The following is a 12,916-nucleotide window of genomic DNA, read 5'->3' on the forward strand; positions in this document are numbered from 1 at the left end:
CAACATCCCTCCTCCTTAATTAAGCAAAGTTCCAACCACTCATATTGCTACAAAATTCAATCTTCACCCAGCTTATATTCATTTATCGATTACAGACCAGAAGGGAAACCATGAAAATCTAACAAACCGATAGGATAAACACATCATCCAATGGCTAGTCCCCAAACCATCAAAACTGGCTTGAAGAATAGCATTACCATTGGCTGAACCTAACCTCCAATCAACTCCCATTAGCATAGACCCACATAGCAGGATGGTCTTTGTCCATTTACACAGACCAGAAAGGCAGCTATCACATCACCATTTACTAAATGTGAGCTTAAAAATGATCATAAATCTGTGATTCACCTAAAAAAAAAAGACAGTATTTGCACATCGAACGGACAAAAGAGGAATCCATCAGTAACACTGCTCAATGAAACAAATCCTTTTCCAGTCCCAAAGGGGCCTATGAGTTTAATCACCGACATCTGGCAAGCGGACCAGAGAGGATCGTCAATCTTGCGCCCTGATTGGACTATATGCTATCTAATCGCAGAAGGAGATCTCAATAAAGCACACAAACTAACAAAGCAAAGTAACCGTCACCAAAGAGGGAACACCTGTTGCGCCTCCCAAATGAAAAGTATACTCTCCAAAAAAGACAGTGCTCGTACCCGCAGCGGACTAAAGGGGGAACCCATTAATCTAACTCCAGAGGGGAAACCATTGAACACGCGTCCCGATTGGACAATGTGTTATCAAATCTCAAGGTCAAAATCATCCAATATAAAAAGACTATAATGTACCCTCAAACAAAAAACCACATGGAAAGGAAAAAAAGCATCCAATATAAAAAGGCCACACTGAACCCTCAAAAAAAGGTCAATGTTCATTCATCAGGAAATAACCTTCACTGCACACACAGATCATAGCACAAGATGCTTAGTTTGCCTACATTCTCCCATAATTGGGTATTTAGAACCTACAAAAGGCCCCAGATGTTAATGCTGTTTTCACAGGAAATCATACCCTTTTGAGATCAGGGACATACGATTATGGTTGCTCAAATCCCCAAATTATGTCTACTCAAAGGAGAACAATCAAAATCAAACATGGATTTTATAATACCCTTCCCAAACACAACAACACATTATTCCTGTAAGTTTCCCTATATATGGTATACTACACCACTTATGTTAAAAACGTTTGTCTATACCAATAGACTGCTATATTTACATCCTATTGTAAGGTGTTTGAGAGACAAAGTAAACGGAGGTATCCTCACCAAGTAGATCCACATCATGATCCAAGTACAAATCAACCGATTTCCACCCTCCTCATCTAGTTATGCACAAGAAAAAAACAGATGTCTTCTTCAGTCTAGATCATTAACTTACAAGATTTCTACATATACGGTAACAACTTGATGCCAGAAGATCCCCATCTAAAACAAGTTTACAAAAAGTAGTGCATCTCATTTTCAACATTCAGCCCCATCTCTGCCCCTCTCAATTTCTTAATCCATCTTTCTTCAGCTTGGTGAAGTCTCAATATTAAGCCCCCCACTCTTCAATCCATCTCGATTCTTTGTATTCCATGAAATCTAAATTCATTTGTAGCTTGATGACATTGCTTTAAATGCTCTGACAGTGGGGATTTAACATCCTTTGTTAAATCCCCATTGTTTAATGCCCTCCTCTGTTCCAATATCCTAGATTTAAGTGTTCTTTTTGTGCTAACTACATAAACATTACTGCAATTACACACATTGACATATACTACCAACTGACTATTACAATTAATCAACTGCTGAATAAGGTATGTCCTCTTGGTATTGTAACAAAAGTATTGTATCCTGTTCAGTCCACACAAACATGAAAACCTTTAGGTAGGCCTGGTTGCCAATTGCCACTACGGCCTACAATAGGTTCCAAAAAATTCTTAGTAACTCTCTTCTACTCTGAGCCATGCTACTCTTTGCCACTGTACTCTGCGCAACTCTAACCTGCGCCACTCTAGTTTGCACCACTCCATGCTGCACCACTGCAGTCTACTATTCACCATTCTAATCTATGCCACTGCATTTTACAACACTGCATGGTACCCTGCTGAATTCAGTGCCACTGCAGTACACAACACTGTCTGCCACTCCACTCCACTCTTTGCCATTCCACTCTACGTCCTTAACTTTTAGCCATGCTGAACAGCAGACACGCTGGTGTACAACATGGCTAAAACACATTGGCAAGGCCCATAACTCTTGCATAGGCAAGGCCTATTGGCTTTGTCAGTGCTTGTTATTTGAGATGCTTACTTTCTGTATGGAACAGAATGTAGCCTGGTCTAATCTCTTATAATAACAAAGAGAAATCATGGCCTTTATGCCTTAGGTGAAGCTAATACAGATTGCAGCAACAAACTCCATTTTTAGGAGGTACTTAACAATATCCTGATTCTAGTTATTTTCAGTGGTCAGGTGGTCAGGTCAGTGGTGTAGAGTGTCGAAGAGTGCATTGGCACAGAGTAGACCCTCTGTTCGAAGGATCCCTCCTCCAGTCAGGGTCTATTTTACTAGTCACTTCATTTTGTCCAGTGGACTAGCAGGTGACAAAACTGTCACAAAAGATCTCACCTTCCTCTAGATCCACTATCTCTCTTGGAGGTAGTTTGTCCTGCACTTTCGGGAGGAGCCATGGGTGTCTTCATTGCTGCTCTCCTCGTGTTCACGCAAAGATACCATGTTGGTTCTCCTACATCTGAGCTGAGTTTACACCAGGCTACCCTGGTCTCTAATTTCCTGGTCAGCCCCTCTCCTATGTTGGTACTCTGGTGAGGCTCAGACCCCAGTCAAAAGCCTCGCCTGTAATTCTACCTTGGATTCTTCTTCAACCAGGGCTTTGTACCTACTTCTGCTCTCCTCAGGTGAAGGGCACTCTGCTCTACTCTCATTGCATTGGGCTTCCAGGGTACGATATCTCTCTCTTTCTCTCTTTCTCTCTTCCTCTCTCTTTCTCTCTTTCTCTCTTTCTATTTTTCTCTCTCTCAGTTCACACCTTTCCTCTAAGCAATGTGCTGCTCTTCTTTGCCTAGACCTGCTCTCAAACTCTTTCTGTTGTTTTCCTGGCGACCTGAGCATACCCTGTGGCTCCCTCCTCGTCATCGGATCCCGGAGAACTGGAACCCCTTTCCTCACCCCCGCTAGTTGTCTCACTGTTAAGAACTGCAATGAATTTCCCTTTCACTCCTGTTCCCTGGAACCAGTGGGAGTGTGAGTCTGCTGAGGTGCGGTGGACTGAATGCGACGGACAGGGGAGGGGTCGAACTTCGGGGAGGATTAGTGCTGGACTTGGGTGGTGCTGGGATTGCCTGGACTTGTTGGCCTGTCATGCCTATAACTAACAGCTTGTTGTTGGGTCAGGGCATCGGTGAGAGCACCTCCATTCCTGCATATGGCGAGAGCAGTGCGAACGCCTTGCTTGCTGACTATGGGGTACGTGTGTGCATTGGTGTGTGTGCCATTTGTTGCAGAACGTGTTAAGCTTTTTAGCATGTGTGGGGAACCTGGTTTGCATATGCTAAATTTAGGTCGTTTTTTTTTCTTTTTTTAGGAGCAGCTGCTCTTAGTTATTTTTGTGATTTTAGCAGATCTTAAGAGCTATATGCATCTAACTTTTCTAGTTTTTAAGCTCTTACTTTGGTAGGGGGAATTTATATACACAGGGATTACTAGTTCTACTCTAGTAGTCGAGAAATATATACATAGGAATTGCTAGATCTAATGAGCTCACATATTTACCAATGCATCGAAATAAACATTTAACAAACACAAGTAACAATGCATATGAAGGGTCACAACCTAAGAGAAAGGGCAGTTATTAATTCAAACTAATGAAATTTGACATCAAAATAGCAAGCTTTACTTTGGTATCAAATAACAATTTGTGACAATTAGCAGTGTCTTCACATAGCACATTAAATCATTGAAAAAACAAAACACAACACTCGGGACACAACACAATTCCATTGATTTACCAGCATCACAATATCAAACAGACACCATTTCAACTGGCATGCAAGAAGAGAAAACCAGCATTTGCAATGCAATGGATCTCGCATTTGCTCGATTTAGAGATATTAGTGTTGTATATTCCTAACTGGACTTTTCTTGCCACATAAATTGAAAATGAAAAGTAAAACAGTTGAAATAAGCAAGTCAATTCAGAGCGCCACGGCCGCCATCAGCGTGAGCACGAAGGAGAGACACAAAAGGAAAACTAAGTTTTCTTGTAGTCAAACATATTGACAAACATGCAATTATCCATGTAAAAGGGTTGGTCCCATAGGTAGTACCAAAACCGCCCCAAGGCAGAACAAACGTAAAGCATTTACCAATGTCATCAAAGGAATTTTGAAAGGCAAGCCCACCAATGAGTGAAAGTGATGGGCGTGAGGTGAGCGTGGTTAAAGCCCACATAGATACCAACACGTCGGAAAAGCAGTGCTTGCATGCTGCTATGCTCGACCTAAAAAATTGACGGAGCACAAAAATGATTCTGCCAAAGATACATTAGCCCGCTCCTACTGCATGCCATCCTGTAACCAGTGGAAGTTCTGCGATAACACAGGACCAAGTGAGCCCGACAGTCTGTCAAATTTTGACTTCTGAGATAAAGATAACAATTTGTGCACAGAAAAGAAAGGATAGCTCAACAGCCATTGGCCCTTCTTGGCCAAACACAAGCTATGCCTAACCTCCCAGATCAAAAATTTTTACTTCCCTAAAATTCCGAATCACACTCTGTGTCACACCAAGGTATTTATGCGTACCATCTGTGTCACGCCAGGGGTCCCAGCAAAATACAACACCTCTCTCTTTTTCATATACCAACAGTTTTAAGAAACCAGTGGCACTGAGAAACCTTTTTAGTCTAGAAAGCAAGATAGCATCTGTGTCACACCCAGTGGTCCAAGCGACAAAACAACATTCAAAAGAACATTTCACCTTTCCTAGCATACTGACTATCAAAAAAGAGGACGTCCGCTGGTTATGTTACTTACTAGTTTGCCATACACCAAATGATAGGAATAAGGCTCTGATTTAGTCTCTTACCCTTCTGATGGCCTCTTCAAGACGGGCCTCCACCCCACAGATTCAGGATAACTTCCAATAAATTTTGTCATCTGGTCACCTTTCTTGTTGCGCAAATGTGAATCCGTCCGGGCAGGATCCCCATCCTTCGGTCACAGTCTGGACTGAGGAACCAATCAGCTCCTGGCTGGCTCGCCAAAATGTTGCTTGAATGTGAATTTACCTTAAAAAACAGAAGACAAGAGACTTTGGCAAAATGGGAATGGTTAGTTTAATTAAACATTACAGCTGGTAGAGCAGTTATAAACTCTTGGTCTGAAGACTCGGTTGGAGTGGTGTTTTATACATTTCTTTGGGTACAATAAAACACAACTTTCCTTTTTAGGATATCAAAGTGATGCAGTGGTTACATCACGTTGATCCCATTACTGTAATAAATAAGTAATGAAGTGCTTTTCCCAGTGTTGCATATGTATTAAATAACTATTTCCTCCTTCCCATCATCAAACAGGATATTTGATTTATTCCTACAACACAATGACAAAAAATGTATGTTTGTATCATGCCAGTTTAATTGAGTATGTAGCAATACAATCACCTCCTTCAGATGCCCATGTTTTTCGACAAAAACAAAATAATTACACTTCAAAATCCTGCAGATCCAGGAGCCTTGGAAACGCAAGATCCATTTGAACAATGTTATAATTTTAAATGGGTATTATATTGTATTGAGTCATCTAAAATTACGGTTTTAGCTGTATGTGATGATTTTTGCCTCTATACTATTGCAGAGTTTTCTTCATTTTATGCCTTACTTAATCTTGATGTGTATTTTTCAGGGGCTGCTTAGCAGTTTAATACATCTGTTGATACGTTTCTGTTATTTGTTAATATGCCATACAGCAACTATCAAATATAATTCTTAGTGTTTTCTGTTAATTTAATTTCCCTTTTACCTTTTAGGAGCTGACCTTCCTAACTAAGCAAGAGATCCTGCTGTAAGTTGTTTTAATTTATTTAATTTTATACCCTTCTGGTCTTTATTTTCAAAAAGATTATTTGCTGGTCATGCAGGTCAGAATAACAGAAAAGAGTATGCATTTCAATAAATCCCTGCATGTCCCCTAATTGGAGCTTTTTTTTTTAATTTCCACACCTTTGGAGTGACTTGATGCATCTGCAATGGAGCTTAACAGTGCAGTAACTAATTTTTAAATACACAGGATCACACTGGAGGAGTCAAATGATCATTGATTTAGTCATATATGAACACTGTTTGCTATTGTCAATATAGATTCTACACCTTATGAATCTCAGCAAAGCGCCAGACTGGAAAGCTTTTACCACCAGCAGTAGTTATTAGGCACATAGGGGATTCAAACCATGACTTTGCTGTAGGGATGTGATGATATTGGAGCATACCATGTGTTTTCAGAAGCTTGTTTTTCTGTGCCTTATTGACCCTGACCCAGTGCTGTTCTTGGTGCTCCAGTGATGAAATTCCAGAGCTTATTGGCAGTGACTATTCAAATATTCCCCACAAAAATTTCCACATTTAAGCCATGTTGCTGATGCCACGAGAAAATGACTTTGTTTGATCTCCATGACATGCATGTGGTGTCTTGGGTGCAAACGTGATTCTACAGACTGCAACTCCTTTTATTGATACAGGCCATCAGGGAACAGGAAGATAAGCTAGAATGATCCCCTGAACAATTTTCTCACAAAAAAAACAGAGATAGGAGGGAGAAATCTGTTTATTTCTTGAACAAACTATCCTGCTCCTGTGACCGCTCAGTATTTTGACTCCCCAACACCAGAGGCCCAAACAATAGACTTTTCCTCATTGTTGGAGAAACTCCAGACATTAAAAACAGCTGAAAATGCAATTTCTGACTACACAGATTGACACTGTTTAATTTGATGCTGGATTTGTTTAAGTTAGCTTCAGTACCTTCAGAGTGAGCCCCTCTTACGTGTTTGGCAACTCTGACCTTAATGCTTCCCAACTTCTCACCACCAAGCGCTACTGCCTGAACCTGAAGATGAAGCCAATACACCCAAATACGATTCCCCCTGTTTGGTTAGCGCTCCTTTAATGCAGAGTCAGATGCTGCCCTCAGAGCCTTCATCAATCCTACACTCAAGGTCAGCAGAAGAGATTTGTTGCCAAGAAGGTTACAACATGTTTTGATGTCCTTGGTGGAACATCTTCTTATGGCCAAACATTTGCCTGAATTGAAGAACATTTTGGGTCTGACCACATGCCTTATGAAGACGTTTTCTATACAGAAGACAATAGCTCAGAGACTGATAGGCTCCTTACGCCCCATAACACTGATGCTGGCTTATATTTTGATTTAAAAAAATGAGTTGGCCTGGATACTGCTCCAGAACAGGATATCCCTTACTCATCTACCTTTCCTTCAGAAGAAGTTTCCTTGTTCTCCATGGTGGTGCGAAAATCAACAGAAGCATTGTAATTAACAATCATTCAGTGGGATAATAAGCTAACATTTTGATAGACGTTTTGCGACCACCCCTCTACAATGTCTGGGCCTTTAATTTCCTTCGTTGAGGCACTTCTTCAACTTGTGATGGCTGATTGAGAAACGTCTTCTAGGGTCCAACATTCCAGTAACAAATAGCTAGACTACACAAACCTGCTCCTTGCGACCCAATGTTCATATTGTTTCAATCTTCACCAGAAAGTTTGGTGGACCATGCCTCCTCAGCAAATTCAATCTAAATGATTTTCTAGTGTCCCAGCCAGACCCAGAGTACAAGAGGCAGTTTACCGTGCTATGAAGGTCTTCCTCCCTGTCTCAGATTCTGTCCGACAGTACCACCATTAATCACAATATAGACTGACAGAATGGTGTGAGGTCTTGGACACTGTATTGGGAGGTGGCAATGGGTTCAGCAATGGGTATTTTCCCCGTTAGTAGGAGCTACACCCAGAGAATGGACATTATGTTCTCCAGATTGGGGTATCCCTATATGGATTTCTTCCAACTACCTTGATCAAGCGGTATGCTAATTTTTATTCCATTCACTTCTTCCTTTATTGTTCACTTGGTCACGTCTTCAGGTTCATTTGGTTACTGGCCTGTCATGATCTAGGGGTCAGGTTTTTCAACTTTGGCGCAAGGTCTCAGTTCAGTGCAACAGTATAAATTAGAAATCCAGTTTGGACAGCGACCCGTATACAACCCACTGAGCAGTACTGTGCTGACGGTTTATTCTGCTCACGAATATTCCCACTGGATGAGTTCAGGGATACAATGCAACTCTAACCCATCTTTCATAACTGAATAACACACAAAATAGCACTGAGAAACTGGATAAACTTTGCAGCACTGCATGACATGGCCAGCGGAAAAAAAAAATGAACATTTCTAACATGGTTTGACTGTTCTTAGCAACCTATCACGCTATCGCTACTTAAACACTATGCTAAAATTTAGCAGATGCAGAAATCACAATCAAGTTTCTTAAGATGTATCACATAGCATACCTTCCCTCTTCGCAAAAATAGCTGTTTAGCTATTCTCTATTGCAGCCCTTGGGATGATAAACAGTGATGGACTTAAGGCCACTTCTCTACACTGCTCCCATAGCAGCCCCCCTTCTGAGGCTGTTTGTTGCTGCAAAGTGGTGTGACTTCAGGCTCAACAGTTCTGTAACAAAGCCCCTTGAAATAGTCAGATACCTGGGTTTTTATCTTTGATCATCATTTGATCTCATGTTTATAGATGTGAAGACACTAAAGTCTCAATAAGACAAAACAAAAATGGTGATAATAGCATCATCTTGATTTACATACAGATATTTAGCTACAACAATCGAAATAAGTCAGCTTTCACTGTAGTTGTCAATGTTGTTATGGCAGCGACCATAATGAAACTAATACAAATATGTCCACCTGTTACTAACACTTCTGATTATGTCTAAATCGTCACACTTTCTAATAGAAAAAGAGAAAACAATCTGCAAGCAAACACATGATAAAAATAGAGAAGGCCTCAACGGGACTTGTCATAGTGTTCACGTCAGGCCTTCTCTATTTATTTCTACTGATCCTGCTTTTGTCGAGGGGCCTTTGGAAGGCATAGGAAGATGAAGCACAGCTGATTCTGATCACCCTAGCAGGGGTGTGGAATTTAATTAAATAATATCTACTTGTCCATATGACAGGTTGCTCCTTAAATCTACTTGTTCTGCTTAGTTTCAAACTATGAGGGAATGAAGCTAAAGAATGCAGCACTCTTAATCTGAGTGATGAACTTATTAAAGCCCTTCCCAGAGCTCAAACTAAGACATACATAAATATTAATGTGGGCATGTAACTTGAATGCAGCAAAACACTTGCAGATACCTAAAATAATCACAGCAGTTGAATAATAGGCAGAAAAAGTGCAATACATCAACAATGAATATGTATGCAGTGATAGATAATTAAGAATTAAAAAAAGCATCACCATGGGGATCGAATCCAACATCATGCTTGCCAACGGCAAGCTGTGGAACCCTGTACAGCTGGGACAGGAGCAACACTCCCCAAAGGGAGTTGGTTTTTTGAGCAATGCATCCACCCTCAAAAGTAAGTTCCTTCCACCTCAGCGCCAAGCTTCCCCACGTTATATACGTTAAACAAACCCAAGAGGAAGGTTCTGGTATCCTTCCCCCTCCCTTCGAGTAAGTTGTGAAATTTAAGCGCTGGCTGCCCTTGGTCTGTGTTGAAAACACACAATAGAACTGGCCAGGTCCAAATGTGCATTCCTGAGACAGAGCCGTACCTTTCTCTGCTGTAAACATTCTCATCCTGGCACACTCTTTTAACCTCCGCATCCCCCATGATATGTTCTCTGCTCTGGTGAAAAGAACAAAAGCACGTTCAGTGTAGAAAACAAGCTGTGCGTGGAAAAATACCTGTGCTGCCGATGTAACTGCATCTGGAGCTAAGTAAAGCACAAAATAGAGTCAGTGGTTAAAATGGAGTCCGTGGTTAAATACAGATAGCATTACGCTTGTCCTGTAAACAAATCTATTTGTCCCTTTGGTGCCATGTAGTCTGCGATAAATTATGTCAGGAATCTCCTTTATGTAAGAGTTCTGATAATAGCCTCTCTGATTATGCCAGGGCTACTACTGTAGTAGGGCTTGAATACTTGCAATTTCAATCCCTACTATAGCAATTTCCTTATTTTTACACCTTTACGCAGATCTACATACTGGAGCTGGAGGAAGCTGTAAGCAATATTTCCAGGGCTGGAATGCCTTTGAGTCTGCTAACCTACTAACTTGCTTGTATTAAGGATTTTCACCAGCTCTTCTCTAACCTTGGACAATTGCAGAAGTAGAAGTTCTTCCAGGGTTGGGGAAAAAAGAGGATGGAGGGAAAGTGAACTTGTAAACGCTCAATAGATTTTCACATGAGCAAATATACACATGTATATTTACTCGTGCTAAAATCCAGTTCACAAATATTTTCTAGGAGTACGATTTCCTGGTCTACTTCTGTATGTTCATGTGAATTAATGAAAGCCACTAATTCAAAGACCCATACCTTGGGTGCACTTTTGTGACTTTCTTTAAGAATTGGGTCCCTAATTAGGTCTGGCGTTAAAGACATTTTGTTTTTATTAGACTTCTATTTCTCTCTACCAGTCAGATGACTTTACTGTGAGTGATCGAATTCTGGCACACAAAGTAGTTTTGTTCAGTGCCAGGAACTATTGTGACATAACCAAACTGGTGGGGGCCCCCCTGCAAAGAACATGGAGCCCCCCTCTCCATACTCACTCAGGGTAGGTTCTGTGCTGAGGGAGGCCCTGGGAGGGGAGCTTTGAGGCGTTTAAGCCACGGAGGGGCAATGTGTGTTTTTTGAGACCAAAAACTTTTTTTTCTTTTTGTCAGTGTTTGTTATAATGGTGAGGGCCTGGCAGCTCCCACAACAACAAAGTGTTACAAAAGCCATGTCAAAACAAGGCACTTATTGACGAGACCAAAAGACTCACACACAAAAAATGTCGGATCAGTTGGCTTTGCCAGTGCTTGTTTATTTTCATGCTTCCTATAATCTTGTTGAAAATGGTTTCACTGATTCTCCATTAGGAATATTTTTTGAAAATACTAGCATGCATCAACACATTTTACTAAATGAAGCTTCAAAGAAATAGCACCTAAAAATTCATAGTAGCAATTTTTTTTCTGAACAATTGATTTAAAAGCAAAGAATCATCATTCTTGCTTACAAGCTTCTGCAAACATTTGCATCTAATCAGAGAGCATTCTAGGAGCATTATACTTAGCCTCATATTGTTAAATGTTTTAAACGTGTGTACTTTTTTTTTTTTTTTTTACTGGAACCGCTTTCAGTAGTGCAGTGTGACCTTACAACTCCTATTTACAGCACTCATTCTAATAATGAAGGCTTTTCCCTAATGAACCATAAATACAAGTTTGAACAGCATTAACATATGGGCACACATATTACCTCAACTGCGGACAGTTCCCTTCTCTGTAAACTGGCAGCCAAAGGGTTTGTGCTGCAGGGGGTTGGGTCTACTTGCCCCAAGGACAAAATAAACATGGACAAAATAAACATGAATACCTGTTGCCCTTGACCCCAAACAATATGTGTTGGGCAATAGGAATTCCACATCCATGCCCTAGACTGGACAAGGAGGATATGGTATGGCACTCTTTTGGCACAGTCTTCTTTACATTTCTAACACAGGGTGGAACTTCTCTTGCAGCAATATAGTCCGGCTCTCCACCACAATGCCTAGATGCTGTGGCTGCACATGTGGAAATGGAGCTGTCCTTTTGCCTAGCAATTGAAGTTGTGGATGTCTCCTTGGCTGCTAGATGGTGGGAATTGGATGGTTTGAATCTATTTCAGTCACACCTGTCTGATGTTCTAGGCTTCACACTATCTCTCAGTAAGGCCTAGAAGTGGCTACTGTCAAAGGCTGTTTGGCTGCTCCGTCTGTATTTATGTGCCACTGATCAGCCTTTCTTTTTTAGTGTCTGATAGCAGCACATTTTCTGAGAAGTTTCCACTCCATTTATTGTTTATCAGTCGGATCTGGATAATTTTAACTTGCCTAATGGCATCCTCCTTCAAGCTGAAGAGCAGTTGCTCCATTGATCTTATCACTTTGAAAACTACCTTCTTGGTGGCAATGACTTCAGTCCATAGGATTGGTGAAACTGGTCCTTTCGATCCTGGCACCATTCACAGTATGCTATGCAGGTATATTGTTTTTTTTCCATCTGACTATTTGTTATTCTTAAAGTTGTGTCAGCTTTCCACATGGACCAGTCCATTACCCTTCAGTTTTTCTTCCCTCCTCTTCCTCTCATCAAAGGTGACTGCATAGACTGGACCTCAAGTGTATGGTATGCTAGTGCATTGAGTACACTCCGCAAGACGTAGTAAATGATCAGCTCTGTATAGGTTTCGCTGGAGCCAAAAAAGGCAAGGTAGAGACCAATTGCACCATATTAGTTTTGAGCCATCCTCCGTATAGAGGTATTCTATGCCTTGGCTCTGAAAGATCATCAGGAGGGTATTCATGCCCACTCTACTTGGGCTATGACTGTTTCATACGGCTCACTAAGCATTGACGAGTACTTTAACCAGGGTTCTGTTGCATAATCTCCTTTGTTAAACTGGCACCACTCCATCCCACCTCCTTGATCGTATTGCCTGGGGGAAGAAGTATTGAGTAGAAGAAAATGTTACTTATCTATTGTAACCATACTTCTGGTGGATAGATATTCTTCCTGCAGATTCCTTGTGAGTTAGTGTTGTGATTAATGAAATTCCAAGACATG

At 41.0% G+C, this 12,916-nt stretch overlaps 1 protein-coding gene across 1 annotated transcript in view; it reads left to right on the forward strand.

Moving 5' to 3' along the window:
• CIB1 (calcium and integrin binding 1) overlaps positions 1–12,916 on the forward strand; it is a 57,790-nt gene that overhangs the window by 17,345 nt on the left and 27,529 nt on the right. The window contains exon 2 of the mRNA XM_069222663.1: positions 6,035–6,069. Within this exon, the coding sequence (XP_069078764.1) occupies positions 6,035–6,069 (35 nt within the window). The remainder of the gene's footprint in view (positions 1–6,034; positions 6,070–12,916) is intronic.

This window comes from Pleurodeles waltl, chromosome 3_1 (genome assembly GCF_031143425.1).
Source record: "Pleurodeles waltl isolate 20211129_DDA chromosome 3_1, aPleWal1.hap1.20221129, whole genome shotgun sequence".
Classification (NCBI taxonomy): Eukaryota; Metazoa; Chordata; class Amphibia; order Caudata; family Salamandridae; genus Pleurodeles; species Pleurodeles waltl.